This window comes from Nerophis ophidion, linkage group LG12 (assembly GCF_033978795.1).
Source record: "Nerophis ophidion isolate RoL-2023_Sa linkage group LG12, RoL_Noph_v1.0, whole genome shotgun sequence".
NCBI classification, from domain to species: Eukaryota; Metazoa; Chordata; class Actinopteri; order Syngnathiformes; family Syngnathidae; genus Nerophis; species Nerophis ophidion.
Window position 1 is genome coordinate 3,081,186 of NC_084622.1, and position 21,366 is coordinate 3,102,551.

A 21,366-nucleotide genomic window follows, 5' to 3' on the forward strand; every position below is an offset into this window, starting at 1 on the left:
TCAGGACACAACGGACGTGACGAGGTTGGTACTAGGTGGGATTTGAACCAGGGCCCCTCGGGTTGCGCACGGCCACTCTCCCACTGCGCCACGCTTATGCCGTAGTTTTACAATTTATGGGGATATTGAGCTAGGATGTGAGGAAAATGTCTGCTGTGGTGGAGGTGAGTGTGAAAATAAACACAATAAAAATAAGTTTTAAGTTGTTCAACTTTAAGGTGTAGTCTAACATTTTTAGGTTGGAGTATTTTTTTTTATTTAGACATTGCATTACACCATGCATCTGGGTGGCGAGCTAAGATAGGATAATAAGGAGGCCCACCAACTCTAAACAGCTTTCTGTTAGCTATAGACTTTTGATAGTATAATGCGAATAACTATAACTTTTACAACCATTTTCTTTGAGTAGTGTTGAATAATAATTACAAATAAAAGCCTAGATGAATAACTATAATAAGAGTCGAAATGTAAAGTGTTATATAGGAGAGAAGTGTTGGTCGGCTTATCACTTAGCACACGACCTTGTGTGTGTGTGTGTGTGTGTGTGTGTGTGTGTGTGTGTGTGTGTGTGTGGACCGCGCTATCAAAATAGTGGTGGAATGGAATTTGGAGGAACGAGAATAAATGCATGCTTTTATTTTGTAGAATATCACGCACGGCAGGAAGTCAGAGTGCACAACTAACTAACTGATAGACACAAATGATAGTTTTAATTAACTTATACATAATCTTTAGTTGATTAAAAAAGTTACTCAAATATACATGAAGTAGTACGTATAATCTTTGAAATAGGGGTATTAATTAACATTTAATGGGATAATTAATGCTGTGATTTTCAACGTGATATGCAGAATTGGACTAAGAAAGGAAACAACTCCTTAATTTACAAATCACTGAAGCAAAAATGTCAAAAGAACCGGAAGGTCAAAAATCAGCTCAAGTATATTCAGCAGTGGGTGACCTTCCTTTTGAGCTCCAGCAGGTGGAGAAAAGAATCCTCAACAGACGTGAGACCAGACGGTTGGACTCGGGTGGTGGACAACGCGGTGCTTCAAGGCCAGTCCGGGGTGGAAACTGTTTCACCTGTGACCAACCTGGTCACTGGGTTCAAGAATGTCCCAACATTTCCGAACGGGAGAGGTCCCGTCATGCCGCCAGACAAACACGAAGGCGAGGCAGAGGGCGCCCACAGCAGAATCCCCAGCAGGAAATGCAGACAGGCCCCATGCTGGACATAAGTGTCAATGGACAATGTTATCAGTTCGTGATTGACACCGGTGCCACCCACTCATCTCTGAATGCTGTGGTAAAAAAAACCTGTGTGCTTCCCTTTTGAAGGTCGAAGGCTTCGCTGAGGTCACAAGAATGCTACCTGTCACCAAACCACTTCCGGTTCAAATTGCTGGACACACACTGAAGCACCTCTTCGTGGTCGACCAGCACACACCGTGCCTGCTTGGTAATAATCTGCTTTACAAACTGTGCCCTGACATTCAATATCACACAGAAAGGACCTTCCTGGTGTTACCTGACAGTAAAACCACCAAGCTGCGACACCACTACCTAGGCTCCTCCATGAGCATTAGCTCATACCACAGTCTGGAGCACCAGAAATGGCGGACACCTGCTGAGTACCCCAACTCCTGCTCCAACTGTTCTATCAGTGAAAACCCTGGCTGACTGAGCTTTTTCCGTGTGTACCACCACCCGACCCGCCATATGTTATGATCACCGGTTAGACGACTCATACCAGGAGGCCTTTGACTCCATCCATCCATCCATCATCTTCCGCTTATCCGAGGTCGGGTCGCGGGGGCAACGGCCTAAGCAGGGAAACCCAGACTTCCCTCTCCCCAGCCACTTCGTCTAGCTCTTCCCGGGGGATCCCGAGGCGTTCCCAGGCCAGCCGGGAGACATAATCTTCCCAACGTGTCCTGGGTCTTCCCCGTGGCCTCCTACCGGTTGGACGTGCCCTAAACACCTCCCTAGGGAGGCGTTCGGGTGGCATCCTGACCAGATGCCCGAACCACCTCATCTGGCTCCTCTCCATGTGAAGGAGCAGCGGCTTTACTTTGAGTTCCTCCCGGATGGCAGAACTTCTCACCCTATCTCGAAGGGAGAGCCCCGCCACACGGAGGAGGAAACTCATTTGGGCCGCTTGTACCCGTGATCTTATCCTTTCGGTCATGACCCAAAGCTCATGACCATAGGTGAGGATGGGAACGTAGATGGACCGGTAAATTGAGAGCTTTGCCTTCCGGCTCAGCTCCTTCTTCCCCACAACGGATCGGTACAACGTCCGCATTACTGAAGACGCCGCACCGATCCGCCTGTCGATCTCACGATCCACTCTTCCCTCACTCGTGAACAAGACTCCTAGGTACTTGAACTCCTCCACTTGGGGCAGGGTCTCCTCCACAACCCGGAGATGGCATTCCACCCTTTTCCGGGCGAGAACCATGGACTCGGACTTGGAGGTGCTGATTCTCATTCCGGTATCTTCACACTCGGCTGCGAACCGATCCAGCGAGAGCTGAAGATCCCGGTCAGATGAAGCCATCAGGACCACATCATCTGCAAAAAGCAGAGACCTAATCCTGCGGTCACCAAACCCGAACCCTTCAACGCCTTGACTGCGCCTAGAAATTCTGTCCATAAAAGTTATGAACAGAATCGGTGACAAAGGACAGCCTTGGCGGAGTCCAACCCTCACTGGAAACATGTTCGACTTACTGCCGGCAATGCGGACCAAGCTCTGACACTGATCGTACAGGGAACGGACCGCCACAATAAGACAGTCCGATACCCCATACTCTCTGAGCACTCCCCACAGGACTTCCCGAGGGACACGGTCGAATGCCTTCTCCAAGTCCACAAAGCACATGTAGACTGCCCAACCAGGGGCGGTATAGCTCGGTTGGTAGAGTGGCCGTGCCAGCAACTTGAGGGTTGCAGGTTCGATTCCCGCTTCCGCCATCCTAGTCACTGCCGTTGTGTCCTTGGGCAAGACACTTTACCCACCTGCTCCCAGTGCCACCCACACTGGTTTAAATGTAACCTGGATATTGGGTTTCACTATGTAAAGCGCTTTGAGTCACTAGAGAAAAGCGCTATATAAATATAATTCACATTCACAATTCACACTCCCATGCACCCTCAAGAACCCTGCCCAGAGTATAGAGCTGGTCCACAGTTCCACGACCAGGACGAAAACCTTTGACTCCTTTTTATATATATATATATATATATATATATATATATATATATATATATATATATATATATATATATTGGAACTCAGGGTGTGGCTGCTCATGTTGACATATCTTTGCAACAACTAGCATGGTATAAGATGGACACAAATGCTGTCCCACATTGTTCCCTTGCTCTCTGTCAAGCCTACGAAACCAAAGACTTAGACCCAATGATGAAACAGTGCATAGCTGCCGATGATTGTAACCGACACACAAATGCCACATTTTCAATTGTTTGAGTTGTCTGTCAAACACATAGCTATGGACTGCATTTTGGACACCCCGGTTGTAGGCTACAAGGAGCTAGCAGCTATACAACAGCTGAGCTAAAACTACACATGACATTTAAGCATATTAAATAATTATAGTTTCTTATTACATGCACAAAGTCGCCAAGACAGAAGTCTGATAGAAAGTATTCAGTCAGAAATTTCTACAACATCAGCTTGACTTAACAAATTAATGTGGCCACCAGGTGTGGTAGAATGTCAAATTACGCATCCGCCATAAGGTTAGTGTTTTTCTAGTATTTGTGTTAATATAAATATAACCATATATTGTCGCTTTCACTATATTGAATAATTTACTTGACTGTTAGCTAAACTTTTTTTTAGATGTTTTTGAAAGTGATAGTACTACAAACACAGTCCCTTTGTTCAGAAACAGAAGGGAGAGGAGGTGAGGGTGGATTCTGAATCCTTAACACAAAATCGCCAATCATCCGAGTCTGACACATTCCATAGTTTTAACAGTTTTCAGTTAAAAACATAATGTCAAGTATAGAGGTGGTAATAGAATCATTGACTAAAAATGATTTGTTATTCAGAGGCCTGACATTCAACAGACCCATCCTGATGGTGTTATTGACAGGCTTCGATGTTGGCGTTGATTTGGAGAGAATAGGAATGAGATTGTTTAGTTTAGCAGGTTGGCTAAGTTTCCCTATGTATACTCTCTTGGTAGTCGCATCAGGAATGTAGAAGGTGCAAATACGGTATTAGCTTTCACTGTTATGCTGATGACACCCAACTTTACATGCCCCTAAAGCTGACCAACACGCCGGACTGTAGTCAGTTGGAAGCGTGTCTTAATGAAATTAAACAATGGATGTCCGCTAACTTTTTGCAACTTAATGCCAAAAAAACGGAAATGCTGATTATCGGTCCTGCTAGACACCGACCTCTATTTAATAATACAACTTTAACATTTGACAACCAAATAATAAAACAAGGTGACTCTGTAAAAAATCTGGGTATTATCTTCGACCCAACTCTCTCCTTTGAGTCACACATTAAAAGCGTTACTAAAACGGCCTTCTTTCATCTCCGTAATATCGCTAAAATTCGCTCCATTTTGTCCACTAAAGACGCCGAGATCATTATCCATGCGTTTGTTACGTCTCGTCTCGATTACTGTAACGTATTATTTTCGGGTCTCCCCATGTCTAGCATTAAAAGATTACAGTTGGTACAAAATGCGGCTGCTAGACTTTGGACAAGAACAAGAAAGTTTGATCACATTACGCCTGTACTGGCTCACCTGCACTGGCTTCCTGTGCACTTAAGATGTGACTTTAAGGTTTTACTACTTACGTATAAAATACTACACGGTCTAGCTCCAGCCTATCTTGCCGATTGTATTGTACCGTATGTCCCGGCAAGAAATCTGCGTTCAAAAGACTCCGGCTTATTAGTGATTCCTAGAGCTCAAAAAAAGTCTGCGGGCTATAGAGCGTTTTCCGTTCGGGCTCCAGTACTCTGGAATGCCCTCCCGGTAACAGTTCGAGATGCTACCTCAGTAGAAGCATTTAAGTCTCATCTTAAAACTCATCTGTATACTCTAACCTTTAAATAGACCTCCTTTTTAGACCAGTTGATCTGCCGTTTCTTTTCTTTCTCCTATGTCCCCCCCTCCCTTGTGGAGGGGGTCCGGTCCGATGACCATGGATGAAGTACTGACTGTCTAGAGTCGAGACCCAGGATGGACCGCTCGTCGGGACCCAGGATGGACCGCTCGCCTGTATCGGTTGGGGACATCTCTACGCTGCTGATCCGCTTGAGATGGTTTCCTGTGGACGGGACTCTCACTGCTGTCTTGGAGCCACTATGGATTGAACTTTCACAGTATCATGTTAGACCCGCTCGACATCCATTGCTTTCGGTCCCCTAGAGGGGGGCGGGGGGTTGCCCACATCTGAAGTCCTCTCCAAGGTTTCTCATAGTCAGCATTGTCACTGGCGTCCCACTGAATGTGAATTCTCCCTGCCCACTGGGTGTGAGTTTTCCTTGCCCTTTTGTGGGTTCTTCCGAGGATGTTGTAGTCGTAATGATTTGTGCAGTCCTTTGAGACATTTGTGATTTGGGGCTATATAAATAAACATTGATTGATTGATTGATGATTTGATGTAAGACATGACTGCTGTTAGGGGGAGAGGGAGTAGTTTTAACATTTTTCAGTGGGTAAAAAGTTATAACTAAATTTAATTTGAAAATAACGATTTTGCACATCGATTGTGGTTTAGTAGATTAATTTAGAATATGGAGGAGGTGAGGGAACATCTGTGTAAAGTTTGTGATTTCATTGACATGATCAATCCGGTAGAAGGGAAAAGGTACTTGCTGATTTGCGTTGACAATTACAGTGGTTGGCTGGAAGCAAAAACCCCAACTACAAAAGAGGATGCAAAATCAGTGATTAAATGGCTTGTTAATGACCTAATAGCCCGACATTGTTTCCCCGAAAAGATTAGGTCAGATAATGGCACCCATTTAAAAAAAAAAAAATGCTCATTTAGCCTGGGTCGAAAAGGCTCTCGGACTAGAACTCAGGTTCGGTTCGGTGTACCATCCTCAGTACCAAGTTAAGGTCGAGAAAATGAACAAGAATCAAAACAAATTGGCTAAAATTTGATTGACATGGTTCCATTAGCGTTAATCCATCCATCCATTTTCTACCGCTTATTCCCTTTCGGGGTCGCGGGGGGCTCTGGCGCCTATCTCAGCTACAATCGGGCGGAAGGCGGGGTACACCCTGGACAAGTCGCCACCTCATCGCAGGGCCAACACAGATAGACAGACAACATTCACACTCACATTCACACACTAGGGCCAATTTAGTGTTGCCAATCAACCTATCCCCAGGTGCATGTCTTTGGAGGTGGGAGGAAGCCGGAGTACCCGGAGGGAACCCACGCATTCACGGGGAGAACATGCAAACTCCACACAGAAAGATCCCGAGCCTGGATTTGAACCCAGGACTGCAGGACCTTCGTATTGTGAGGCAGACGCACTAACCCCTCTGCCACCGTGAAGCCCTCCATTAGCGTTAATGATGTCCCTAATAAAACAGTTTTTACGGCCGTTGAATTTTTCACCCGATGAATTGCATACAGATCAGCCCTTGCCCGGACCAGCTGCCCGAAGTAGGAATCAGCGTGAGACCAAAATGGTATGTTTACAAAATGCAGAAATATGTGCCAGTTTCTCTGTGCAGATTAGAGGATGACAGCCCGTCACTCCAAATTCTCTTCCGCCCACTGAGAGTGGGTCAAGATCAAGGTCATCAGGCACAAAGTGGACGGAGCCTAGGTGGACCGGTCCCTTCAGGGTCGTGGAACGGACGTCTCTCGCCCTTCGACTGGCAGATGCCACTGCCGACATCGCCACATCACCGGCCCCACTCGACACCCTAGCAGAACTTATACACATAGTCTCACAGCCCGGAGGACGACGCCGAGAGAGTTATCCCCCCCGTTGACCTGCCGTCTACCGTCGTGCAGATCTACCAGACCTGCTCAACTGCTGTATCATATTCCAAAGCTATCATATATCCATACTTGAGACCAACCTATGTACTCGATGTTATCCAACTTTTCTTACTTGTTTTCAGCATAACTATTGGTGTCGTTACAATTAGTGAAAAGTTTGATGTTGATCCCCGTTTCGTTACCTAAATTAGCCTGATTTTGATAGACGGAAGGCAGGATGTTACACCCAGCAGTATTCCCTGAAAGACTGGTATTTAGGCTTGTTCTAATATCCTTGTGCCTCAGTCCTTCCTTCCCGACCAATGTGACTGACAAGTGTCTTAGAACATATGGCGGACTTCAAATAGACTGGATCAAGGGGGACAGCAAGACCTACTTTTTTGACCTGTGCAGTGTAATTTATTGCGAGGGACATAATAGCTATTACCGTGGCAGTCACCTCTCTCTTTGTTACGACGCAACCCTGAGCTATTGGTGTGGGAAGCAGAATACATACTCTAGGGGGTGGTGCCCCTGGTGAAAGCAGGTAACCCACTACACAGGGCATTGGAATCCCACTGGCCCCTATTATTACATCAAAACTATTCGGGAAGGGATGACATTCCAGGGGAATTTTGATAGTTCCCAGAACCCCCCTCGCCCTTACAATTGCCAACGTGGGTGTCATGCCTAACTGGCCCAGTCCGTTTTATATTGTGTTGGGGGGGGTTGACCAGGCCAGTACAGACTCTAAAGGATTTATTAAAATTAATGTCCTTGAGGGGGCGTTAACTACTTTTGCCCCCTCTGTAGCACCTAAAGTGCCAATCCACCTTGGTGATGTTTCAAAGACTCTCACATCTGTATATACTAATGACATCACCAGTAAAGACCTGGTAGCTTTGACCCCAGGAGCGGGTGCAGGCAACCTGTGGCTCAGGTGGATGACTAGCATGGCCAAGAGCCAAAACATGGGTGATTGTGTTGCTTGTTTCCCTGGACGTCCCTTTCCCCACACTTACTCCACCCCTTTTAAGTTGACTGACACAGATGGCTCAAACTGCCTTATCTCCTTGTTTTCTGAACCCACGCCGCCAGGGTGCGATTTGTTGGCTAGTGTGTACCCTCCTGTTGACAATTCCCTTTGTGTCCCAAAAGCTGAATTACACGGGTTTTCAATTCACAGGACCCCCTTTGTCCCCCAACAAATTGGGTGACATTGACCCTTCCTGGTGCACCACACTGATAGATGGCTCCAAAATAGGACTTCGGGCACGGGCTGACTTATTCTGGTATTGTGGTGAGCACAGATTGTACATTAGAATCCCGACGTCAGCCGTTGGGCTTTGTGCTGTGGTTAGACTGGTACCACCCACCCCAGTGGGTACCAAATTAACACCCCTTGGAATTCCTGTTTCAGCGGCCTCTTTAACTTCCCGCCGACGCCGTCATGTTGTATCTAGGAGGAGTGTAAGGGGCTCCTTTGATTTGACGAGAAACCCTGATGGTGTTTACTTTGATGCAATAGGGCAACGAAGGGGGGTCCCCTCACAACATAAATTGTGGTGTGAATCCTGTGCAGGTTTCGAGAACCTTCCTATCATTGGTGCTATTTTCCCTGTGACTGCTACTAAAAATGTAGAACGCATTAACTATGTTTTTTATAATCTGTTGAGCCTGACCAACCTGAATCGTGACGCTGTTGAGGGACTTGCTGAACAACTTGCCCCGACCTCACTCATGGCGATTCAAACCACATAGCCCTTGACCGCATCCTAGCCAAGGAAGAAGGTGTGTGTGCAATATTTGGTGACCAATGCTATACCTTCATTCCTAAAAACACCGCCCCCGATGGCTCGGTCCAGAGGGCCTTAGAGAGCCTCCAAGCCCTGTCTAAGGAACTTACTGAAGTTTCCGGTGTCTCTAACCCCTTCAAGAATTGGCTCCAAGGCACCTTTGGCAGGTGGACTGACCTAATTAAGTCCGTCCTGGTCTCCATTGGAGTCTTCTTGGCCATCATAGCCTCATGTGGTTGCTTTATAGCCCCTTGTGCTGGGTCTCTATGCACCCGCATCATTGTTAGAGCCATAGAAGGTCAACCCCACCCTTTTGCTGGGTTTGCTATGTCTCTGAAGGGGGTCAAGCAAAGTGGTGACTTTCGAGAATTGCTAGTTTCTTTCGCTGACCATAAACTTTGACGTGGACTCCCTCCATCTATCTCCCATGTAACTATGCTTTTATTTTAGTTCGAGCTTGCTAAAACTTTAATGTGGGGCAGGTGCTTTAGAAGTTTTGTAATTGTGTTAGAGATCTTTTGTAGAATATCTGAAGGTGGATTGACGGAGATAGATATCTACATACTGTACATCCATATTCAAGAGTTATTTCTTTTTAAACTCTAGTCATATTTGAAAACTGCTAAGTGGTGTGCATGTGTTAACCTTGAGCTTGGAATGTGACTAGTAGCCATAATACCCTTCTTATTTTTTCTTGTCTCAGGCTTAGGAGGAGAATAGATATGTGGATTTGCTCTGGAAGGGAAGAGGAGGTGGGCGAGTGGCATAGGGAAAAAGGCAAGACTTTTGTAGTATTGTCAGATTACCTTGGGCGATGCGATTTGAATGTGTTGTTCATAGATTGGTCTCCCAAAGCTTTGGAATAAAATGTCAAAATAACTACTCTGTCTGGGATTCATTCAAAACCAACTTATGTGTCATCAAAAGAACTTGGGGGTGACCAGCAGCTTAAAATTCCTTCTGAGGAACATGTGGTACAAACGCAACAATTTCCACCAAAAACTACTAATACAAAATAATTAAACTGTGTGCTATGATTCGTGCTGATATTGTATTGGCTCAATATCGCTATCGGGCAAAACTCAAAACTTCAATTTCATCGGGACACCCCCTGAATTAATGAGAGCAACATTTTGCAATTGAGCATCAAATCGACTTGACGTGTTTGAAGAAATGCATGCTATGAGCCAAACAAACATCATCCATACTGTCGAAATTAGGGTTTCTCAACAGTGGTTCAGATGCAAACTATAAACATCTATAGCAAAGATTTATAAAAAAAAAAAAACTAAACACCGATTTATTATTTACTGTTTTTGATACACAATAAATCAAGTAAACAACCCGTCTCTCTTTGTACATTCTTTGTACTCACATTCCATTAATGACTCCATCTGGATTTAACATGGGGACGATCTTGAAGACGAAGGTTTCTCTCAGTGCCGTGGCTACTGGATCTCTACTGCATAGAAACTCCAGGGTGCCCTTCATTACCCAGCTAGCATTGGGCTCACCAGGATGTACGCGACTTGTCAGCACAATACAGGGCCGATTACCTGAAGGGGAAAAAAAAAAATCATAGTTTTTGCTGCAATAATAACAAAGTCATTGCTACAGTTTATTGACTGGTGATGGGCTATGCTTCAGCTCATCTAGAACCTTAATAAAGACGTGCAATACAGAAAATGGAAGTGTTAATAATAATAATAATACCTTAGATTTATATCGCGCTTTTCTAAACACTCAAAGCGCTCACAGAGAAGTAGGACTCAACATTCATTCACACCTAGTGGTGGTAAGCTACATCAGTAGGCACAGCTGCCCTGGGGTAGACTGACGAAAGCGTGGCTGCCCGTTCGCGCCTACGGCCCCTCCGACCACCACCTATCATTCATTCATCATTCATTCACCAGTGTGAGCGGCACCGGGGGAAAAGGGTGAAGTGTCCAGCCCAAAGACACAACGGCAGCGATTTTTTGGATGTCAATAGGTGGGAAGCAAACCTGCAACCCTCAGGTTTCAGGCCGGCCGCTCTACCCACTACGCCAGGGGTGCCCATTACGTCGATCGCGAGCTACCAGTCGACCGCGGGGGGTGTGTCAGTCGATCTCCAGCCAGGCTTTTAAAAAAAATAGACCTAAAAATTTGTGATCATCAATCTTCACCAAGACGTCACTTAAATGACATTCACGGTACCGGAGGGTCTTGTGAGATGACGCTGGCTGCTGCAAGATCATTATTATTAATATATGACCGAGAGGAAGGCGAGAAAAACTTTTTATTTCAACAGACTCTCGCGCCGTACCTTCCGTCAAAACTCTAAAGGCCGACTGCACATTTCCTATCTTCACAATAAAAGCCCTGCTTCATGCTGCCTGCGCTAACTAAATACAGAGTCTCGGAAAACTGGCGTGCACAAGCGATCCCTCAGAAAGCTGGCGTGCACATCACTTGTGCACGCCAGCTTTCCGAGACTCTTATTTTGTTAGCGCAGGCAGCATGAAGCAGGGCTTTTATTGTGAAGATAGGAAATGTGCAGTCGGCCTTTAGAGTTTTGACGGAAGGGACGACGCGAGAGTCTGTTGAAATAAAAAGTGTTTCTCGCCTTCCTCTCTGTCATTTTTTCATAATAATGAACTGGCAGCAGCCAGCGTCATCTCACAAGACCCTCGGGTGCCGTGAATGTCAATCAAGCAAGCTACGGAATTTGCCGCCAATGTTTTTCTTGTAAAGTGTATGGAAGCTGGATGAATTAGATGCCAAAAACCAACCACTTTCATGTGGTATTGTACAGAAAGGACAACTTTTTTTCTCCTCCATTTGAAAATGTGGGCGTTATCATCATTACTGTCTGATTCCAATCAATGCAAGTCATCAGAATCAGGTAATACACCAACTTATATTCTTGTCTTTGTGAAAGAAAGACATCTATATGTGTTACACATGCTTGTATTATCATTAAACACATTTAACTTGTTCACAAAAATGTCTCTTTCATAAATAAATAAATATAAATGATATATATAAATGAGGTAGATCCCCTCGAGTTGGTCAATTGAAAAGTAGCTCACCTGCAGAAAAAGTGTGGGCACCCCTGTCTTAAAACTACAATGTTTTAAGAAGTTTAGGGCCTCAGTAAAAGTAGTGTGAAAGCTTTTTTGAAACTGCAATGTTATTTTTGACCAAGGTAAATCGAAAATAAAAATGCATCCATGAGCTGACTTTAAGTTTAGTACTCACGTAGCTGATGAATATCTTTATAGTCCCTGCTTGGAGGACAGCCAGTAATGGTGACAATTGGACAGGGATTTCCAGCGAGAGTGGCACAGAGAATCTGCTGCCGGAAATACATCTTAGTGGGATCAATTGACCGATGCAGCAACTTCAGATGAGCCTGACAAACATGAAATGAATATGTGTCATATCTTCTTGTCAACAAACAAGGCATATTTTGAATGGACATTTTGTCACCTCAATCATTGATTTGCTGCACTTAAGACGCTGTCTTGTTGTTGACATACAAAACCCAAAAGCAGTGAAGTTGGCACATTGTGTTAATGGTAAACAAAAACAGAATACAATGATTTGCAAATCATTTTCAACCTATATTCAATTGAATACAAGATATTTAATGTTCGAACTGAGAAACGTTATTCAAAAAAAATATTAGCTCATTTGGAATTGGGGATAGGTTGATTGGCAACACTAAATTGGCCCTAGTGTGTGAATGTTGTCTGTCTATCTCACCGCTTGTCCCTTTTTGAGGTAGCATAGGGTGCTGGAGCCTATCTTTGAACGCAGATTTCTTGTCGGGACATATGGTACAATACAATCGGCAAGATAGGATGGAGCTAGACCGTGTAGTATTTTATACGTAAGTAGTAAAACCTTAAAGTCACATCTTAAGTGCACAGGAAGCCAGTGCAGGTGAGCCAGTACAGGAATTAAAAATTTGCTGACTTGCACAAATATGTTTGGGTAAATGTTCTACTGCAGGGGTGGGCATTACGTCGATCGCGATCGACTGGTCGATCTCGGAGGGTGTGTCAGTCGATCTCAAGCCAGGCATTAAAAAATAGACATAAAAATGAGCAATCATCAATCATACCAAGACTTCACTTTCGTCAGTTGTTTGACATTCTCGGCACCCGAGGATCTTGTGAGATGACGCTGGCTGCTGCGAGCTCATATTTAAGAAAAAAATCACTAGCAGAGAAACACATTTTATTTCTAGAGACTCCGTACCTACTGTCAAAACTCTAAAGACCGACTGCACAGTTCCTGTCTTCACCATAAAAGACCTGTTTCATCCTGCCTGTGCTAACAAAATAAGAGTCTCAGAAAGCTAGCAAGCTACGGAGTTTGATGCCAATGTATTTCTCCCCCGCCCTCAGCGACCGCTTTCTCACTTGCTTGCCCACCCGCACACTCACTGACGTCACTCACCTGCTGCCAGACATTAAAGGGCCACACACATATGCTACTCTCATAACAAAGTGTTTGAAAACGAGTATGCAAGTTGGACAAATGAGATGCCAAATCCAACCACTTTCATGTGGTATTGGACAGAAAGGAGGACTTTTTTTCCCTCCATTTGAAAATGCGGACGTTATCAGCACCACTGTCTAATTCCAATCAATGCAAGTCATCAGAATCAGGTAATACACAAACTTATATTCTTGTCTTCATGAAAGAAAGGAATCTATGTGTGTTAAACATGCTTGTATTATCATTAAACACCATTAACTTGTTAACTAAAATGTCTCTTTCATAAATAAATAAATATAAATTATAAATAGGAATGAGGTAGATCTCCTCGACTTGGTCAATTGAAAAGTAGCTCACCTGCAGAAAAAGTGTGAGCGCCCCTGCTGTACATCTACGGAACACCAAGAATGCCAACAAAACAAAATGACGGAAACCAGGAGACATTCCAACCACAAACACTTAAATGGGCCCTATCATGCAAAACCAACTGTTCTAACCTGTTTATGTGTTGTTTGGAGGCATTGCCAAGATATTTACAAAACAATCTTGTCTTCGTTCATACTTTGGCCAAATGAGACGTTTAGAATTTGGCCCATGTGTGGCATTTTTGCCAGGTGTGATGTCAGCGGATTATCCGTATACAGTAGAACAGGGGCGCTGACACTTTTTCTGCAGGTGAGCTACTTTTCAATTGACCAAGTCGAGGAGCTCTACCTCATTCCTATTTATAATTTATATTTATTTATTTATGAAAGAGACATTTTTGTTAACAAGTTAATGGTGTTTAATGATAATACAAGCATGTTTAACACACATAGATTCCTTTCTTTCATGAAGACAAGAATATAAGTTGGTGTATTACCTGATTCTGATGACTTGCATTGATTGGAATTAGACAGTAATGATGATAACGTCCACATTTTCAAATGGAGGAAAGAAAAAGTCCTCCTTTCTGTCCAATACCACATGAAAGTGGTTGGATTTGGCATCTCATTTGTCCAACTTGCATACTCGTTTTTAAACACTTTGTTATGAGAGTAGCATATGTGTGTGGCCCTTTAATGTCTGGCAGCAGGTGAGTGACGTCAGTGAGTGTGCGGGTGGGCAAGCAAGTGAGAAAGCGGTCGCTGAGGGCGGGGGAGAAATACATTGGCATCAAACTCCGTAGCTTGCTAGCTTTCTGAGACTCTTATTTTGTTAGCACAGGCAGGATGAAACAGGTCTTTTATGGTGAAGACAGGAACTGTGCAGTCGCTCTTTAGAGTTTTGACAGTAGGTACGGAGTCTCTAGAAATAAAATGTGTTTCTCTGTGTCCGCCCTGTTAGTGATTTTTTTCTTAAATATGAGCTCGCAGCAGCCAGCGTCATCTCACAAGATCCTCGGGTGCCGGGAATGTCAAACAACTGACGAAAGTGAAGTCTTGGTATGATTGATGATTGCTCATTTTTATGTCTATTTTTTAATGCCTGGCTTGAGATCGACTGACACACCCTCCGAGATCGACCAGTCGATCGCGATCGACGTAATGCCCACCCCTGACCTACAGTATAGCATCAGCAGGGGAGACACATTCAACATAGGACATAGCAACAATGCCTGGATGAAATATTGTAAAATATTGTTAGGACAGTGAAACACATGAACTGACTCACCATTAGAGCTGTGTACGTGTAGGGGTAATGGTAGGCCAGGTAACACACATCTTCGTTGTGTTTGAAGGTTATGGTGAACGTCAGTGTATAAAATGTTGTTCTCCGACTGCCACGAGCTGGACAAAAGTGGTTTCTGTAAAATAAAATTAAGAACATGTATGTTAAAGTGTGGACACTTGACAGGATTTATTCTCACCATACAGAGAGCAACCCTTCCAGTCCCTTCTTTCCTCCCAGAAGATGCATCAAAAGAGAGGCCGGGAAAGCAAACAGTTTAGCTTCTACTTTTCTCTGCATTTATTACTATCAATCAATCATCAATCAATGTTTACTTATATAGCCCTAAATCACTAGTGTCTCAAAGGGCTGCACAGACCACCACGACATCCTCGGTAGGCCCACATAAGGGCAAGGAAAACTCACACCCAGTGGGACGTCGGTGACAATGATGACTATGAGAACCTTAGAGAGGAGGAAAGCAATGGATGTCGAGCGGGTCTAACATGATACTGTGAAAGTTCAATCCACAATGGATCCAACACAGTCGCGAGAGTCCAGTCCAAAGAGGATCCAACACACAGCAGCGAGAGTCCCGTTCACAGCGGAGCCAGCAGGAAACCATCCCAAGCGGAGGCGGACCAGCAGCGCAGAGATGTCCCCAGCCGATACACAGGCGAGCAGTACATGGCCACCGGATCGGACCGGACCCCCTCCACACGGGAGAGTGGGACATAGAAGAAAAAGAAAAGAAACGGCAGATCAACTGGTCTAAAAAGGGAGTCTATTTAAAGGCTAGAGTATACAAATGAGTTTTAAGGTGAGACTTAAATGCTTCTACTGAGGTGGCATCGCGAACTTTTACCGGGAGGGCATTCCAGAGTACTGGAGCCCGAACGGAAAATGCTCTATAGCCCGCAGACTTCTTTTGGGCTTTGGGAATCACTAATAAGCCGGAGTCCTTTGAACGCAGATTTCTTGCCGGGACATATGGTACAATACAATCGGCAAGATAGGATGGAACTAGACCGTGTAGTATTTTATACGTAAGTAGTAAAACCTTAAAGTCACATCTTAAGTGCACAGGAAGCCAGTGCAGGTGAGCCAGTACAGGCGTAATGTGATCAAACTTTCTTGTTCTTGTCAAAAGTCTAGCAGCCGCATTTTGTACCAACTGTAATCTTTTAATGCTAGACATAGGGAGACCCGAAAATAATACGTTACAGTAGTCGAGGCGAGACGTAACAAACGCATGGATAATGATCTCAGTGTCTTTCGTGGACAGAATGGAGCGAATTTTAGCGATGTTACGGAGATGAAAGAAGGCCGTTTTAGTAACGCTTTTAATGTGTGCCTCAAAGGAGAGAGTTGGGTCGAAGATAATACCCAGATTCTTTACCGTGTCGCCTTGTATAATTGTTTGGTTGTCAAATGTTAGAGTTGTATTATTAAATAGAGTTCGGTGTCTAGCAGGACCGATAATCAGCATTTCCGTTTTTTTGGCGTTGAGTTGCAAAAAGTTAGCGGACATCCATTGTTTAATTTCATTAAGACACGCCTCCAGCTGACTACAATCCGGCGTGTTGGTCAGCTTTAGGGGCATGTAGAGTTGGGTGTCATCAGCATAACAGTGAAAGCTAATACCGTATTTGCGTATGATGTCACCTAGCGGCAGCATGTAGTACTACAGCTCCCGGAAATTGTCACCAGACTTCAGATATGATAGACGCAGCATGAAACTATAATCATTTTAAATGGCAACTTTCTAGCTTTAAGAAACACTACATAAATCAAGAAATCTAACATTTTGATAGTCTGTAAAAGTTAAATTTTTGTATCGAGCAAAGGAAAAAACTGATAGAATCACTCAATTCTGAGGAAAAAAAATAGAATCCCCAGTACATTTTTTTTTTTCAAACACTTACATCAGATTAAATATGTTCATCAGTATGCAGTTAAAAAGGAGTGCTCACACCTTGGAAAACGTATTGCGCCAGGTAAATTGACAGGAATCTGGCTCCAACAAACCAAGGAGAGGATTATCGAACATTTTCAAGAAGGTAAAACATCACAAAATGTTGCAAAATATGTTTATTCTTTCCAAACAGCTTTGTCTAAGATCTGGACCAAGTAGAAACAACATGGGAAGGTTGTAAAAGTCATGCATACTGGTAGACCAAAAACAACTTTAATGCTTCAAGACCAAAAACTCAAAGCAATATGTCTTGAAAACAGAAAATATACAGGAAAAAAAAAAGTGAATAAAAAATGGGTAGATACCGGAGTCACTGTCAATAAGCAAAATGTAATCAACTAACGGGGTTTGAATACAGAAAAGCTAAGCTAAGGCCTACAATAACACATACACAGAAAAAAAAATACTATGGATGACTGGATGAAAGTCATAATCAGTGATGGATTGTAAATCTGCATGGGGCAAGGTGGTGATGCTGGAACTTTTGTTCATGCTATTTTCCCCAGTCATTAATGATATGGGCCTGCATGTCAGGTACTGCCACAGGGGACATGGCTGTCATTATCACTTTAATAAATACACAAGTTTACATCGACATTTTGGACACTGTTCTTATTCCATAAGGATGTTTCCAAGAGGATGTTTGGGAATGTTGACATCATTTTTCAAGATGATAATGCATTTTACCATGTAGCGAAAACTGAAGATTTTCCTTGAAGAAAGATACATAAAGGTCTATAATCAGGGGTGCCCACAGTTTTTCTGCAGGCGAACTACTTTTCAATTGACCAACTCGAGGGGATCTACCTCATTTATATATATCATTTATATTTATTCATTTATGAAAGAGACATTTTTGTAAACAAGTTAAATGTGTTTAATGATAATACAAGCATGTGTAACACATATAGATGTCTTTCTTTCACAAAGACAAGAATATAAGTTGCTGTATTACCTGATTCTGATGACTTGCATTGATTGGAATCAGACAGTAATGATGATAACGCCCACATTTTCAAATGGAGGAGAAAAAAAGTTGTCCTTTCTGTACAATACCACATGAAAGTGGTTGGTTTTTGGCATCTAATTCATCCAGCTTCCATACACTTTACAAGAAAAACATTGGCGGCAAATTCCGTAGCTTGCTTGATTGACATTCACGGCACCCGAGGGTCTTGTGAGATGACGCTGGCTGCTGCCAGTTCATTATTATGAAAAAATGACAGAGAGGAAGGCGAAAAACACTTTTTATTTCAACAGACTTTCGCGCCGTCCCTTCCGTCAAAACTCTAAAGGCCGACTGCACATTTCCTATCTTCACAATAAAAGCCCTGCTTCATGCTGCCTGCGCTAACAAAATAAGAGTCTCGGAAAGCTGGCGTGCACAAGTGATGTGCACGCCAGCTTTCTGAGGGATCACTTGTGCACGCCAGTTTTCCGAGACTCTGTATTTAGTTAGCGCAGGCAGCATGAAGCAGGGCTTTTATTGTGAAGATAGGAAATGTGCAGTCGGCCTTTAGAGCCTTGACGGAAGGTACGGCGCGAGAGTCTGTTGAAATAAAAAGTGTTTCTCGCCTTCCTCTCGGTCATATTTTCATAATAATGATCTTGCAGCAGCCAGCGTCATCTCACAAGACCCTCCGGTACCGTGAATGTCATTTAAGTGACGTCTTGGTGAAGACTGATGATCACTAATTTTTAGGTCTATTTTTTTTTAAAAGCCTGGCTGGAGATCGACTGACACACCCCCCGCGGTCGACTGGTAGCTCGCGATCGACGTAATGGGCACCCCTGGTCTATATCATGGCCTGCAAATAGTCCCTTTCTCAATGCAATTGAAAGTGTGTGGTAGTAGTTGTGGTCCATTACAAGACTCCAACCTCAAAGGTGATCTGACAACAGCACTCACAGAAAGTTGGAGCAAGATTAATTAATAGTACTGTTTTCACTTAAGTCCATGCCTCAGAAATGGCGAGCTGTTATAAAAGCCAGAAGTTGTGCAACTAAGTACTACTGGTGTTTTGTAGATTTCTGTGTTTGTTTTTCATGATTCCATAATGTATTTTCAGAATTGTGTCACGCCTATGGTTCATGTTTTGTTTTGGTCATGCTATGTTTAGTTTTTTGGACATTTAGTTTTGTTTTGCATTTCCTTGTTTGTCTTACCATGCCAACTGATATAGTTTTCTGTCATGTCTGATCATGAGTTTTGTATGGCCATATTACCCTGAGCATCCCCAATCTTATCTGTTCTCAAAACTAAGCAGTGTCTGTCCTGGTTAGTACTTGGATAAGAGACTGCCTAGGAATACCAGGTGCTTTGGACTCTAAGTTCCTTTTTTTTAGTTTTAGTTTTGTTACCATGACAACCAATCAGTTCACCTGTCTTGTCTCACACCTGTTTTCACTTATCATGTTCATTATTTAAGCCACAGTTACCAGTTAGTCAGTCTGGCAACATCACCTCATCCACGCCCTCGATTATCTGCTTCATGCCTTGCAATGCTGTCCATTTTGTCCACGTGAGTTTTTGTTATTCATGCCACTGCGCAAGTGTTTTTGTTTCATCTTTGTAGTTTATAGTCTTTGTGCTAGTCTTTTCTTTCATAGCCCAGTTTTTTGTACCGCCATTGTGCGCGCTTTTTGTTGGTTCCTGTTTTTAGTTTTAGTGTTAAAATAAAGATGTCTTTACCTTCACGCCGTTTCCACTCCATTCGCTTTGCACCTCGGGAAAACAAACCAAGACCAAGTCCTAGCCTGACAAATTGAGTGATTCCATATTTTTTCACTCTGCTTAATGTAAACATTAAATTGTTTCTGACCACCACCATTTATTTTCTTGATTTATGTGATTGTTCCTTAAAGAAAAAACATTGTCATTTAAAATAACTATAATTTTATTTTAGGTCTGTTATCTAATTTTTTTTAACAAAATAATCAACTGAAACAACATGCTCAAAGTCTGGAGATCCTATAATTTTAGCCAGAATGTTGCATCTCCTGAATACCCTGCAAACCTTGTATGTGTTATATAAATTCTAGATTCTCAGACACCCAGGTCAGAGTAACCCGCAAAGGTTGAGTCAAATATTTCAACAAACAAAAAAGGTCTAGGTGACTTTATTAGGCCTTTGTGGAAAGTTCATTCTTACCTGAAATAACATATGTCAGTCCCAGACCTGAGCCAGCAGGGTTGACCATTTAGTGCATCCCTTACAGAGTAAAGAACTGGCTGCATTCCTGTAGTGCATAAAAGAAAAACATGTTTAAGAAAAAAAATTGGTAAAAAATATGTAGATTATGCGATAAAAAACTTGCAGCTCATTTGCCAGAATTCTAGCGTAAATGATAGGGTGGCTTTTACACCAAATTACTGTAAATCGACAAATCAACACCAATACCCTTTATTTTTGAGCATTTTGAGGTGAAAACCAAGGATTGTTTTTGTGCTTTGCTCTTTAAGGTGTTATCAGCAACAGTATTAAAGGTTTTAAGCAAATCAATTACAGTCACAGGGCAGCATGGTGAAACAGAGGTTAGTGCATGTGCCTCACAATACGAAGGTCCTGAGTTCAATCCCGGGCTCGGCATCTTTCTGTGTGGAGTTTGCATGTTCTCCCTGTGACCACGTGGGTTACCTCGCGGTAGTCCGGCTTCCCCCCACCTCCAAAAACATGCACCTGGGAATAGGTTGATTGGCAACACTAAATTGGCCCTAGTGTGTGAATGTTGTCTGTGTTGGCCCTGCGATGAGAAGGGTACTTGTCCATGGTGCACCACGCCTTCCGCCCGAATGCAGCTGAAATAGGTTACAGCACCCCCCGTGACCATGAAAGGGACAAGCTGTAGAAGATGGATGGATGGATTTATAGTCATAATAGGATCCTGGGTGACAGTTAAAACCTGGGAGACAAGGGACAATTCATATCAAAAGTCCATATATCCATCCATTTTCTACAACCGGTCCTTTTCAGGGTTGTGGGGGGCTGTAGCGTATCTCAGCACAATGATGACACAGACAAGCATCCACCATCACATTCATACAATGGGGCCAATTTAGTTCTGTCGATCAGCCTTAAGTTCTTAACAGTCATTGTAGTAAAAAAAGTAGGTTTGGATTTTTCTTGCTTAATAGTTCTGTTAGAAAATCAAAGGGGAGAAGTTTTAAAGGTATGGGGCCTGTTAGTTAAAGTCAGGTCAAACAAAGTAGCCTCCTCAATGCAGCTGGATCAGGGCAGACATCAGTTGTGCAACCTTCATGTCAAACACATTGCTAAACTTACAAATGATTCATAGCTGCCAAGCCTCACACTTTCTCACGCCACACTGGACATTGATAACGCATATATTTCACAATTCGCTAATCTATATCTATTTTTTTCGTGGTAATAAACTTCGGTCCTCGAGACTTGCCGTGACTTGACTGTGCTAACCAATCTCATCAGTCCCTTGAGCCAA

General features: G+C 43.3%; 1 protein-coding gene across 1 annotated transcript in view; it reads right to left on the minus strand.

Moving 5' to 3' along the window:
• Nucleotides 1-21,366, minus strand: part of LOC133563734 (cytosolic carboxypeptidase 4-like) — an 84,508-nt gene that overhangs the window by 30,695 nt on the left and 32,447 nt on the right. Inside the window, exons 7-10 of the mRNA XM_061918035.1 lie at nucleotides 20,061-20,148; nucleotides 14,937-15,069; nucleotides 12,036-12,189; nucleotides 10,171-10,351 (exon numbers count right to left, since the gene is read on the minus strand). Of these exons, the coding sequence (XP_061774019.1) occupies nucleotides 10,171-10,351; nucleotides 12,036-12,189; nucleotides 14,937-15,069; nucleotides 20,061-20,148 (556 nt within the window). The remainder of the gene's footprint in view (nucleotides 1-10,170; nucleotides 10,352-12,035; nucleotides 12,190-14,936; nucleotides 15,070-20,060; nucleotides 20,149-21,366) is intronic.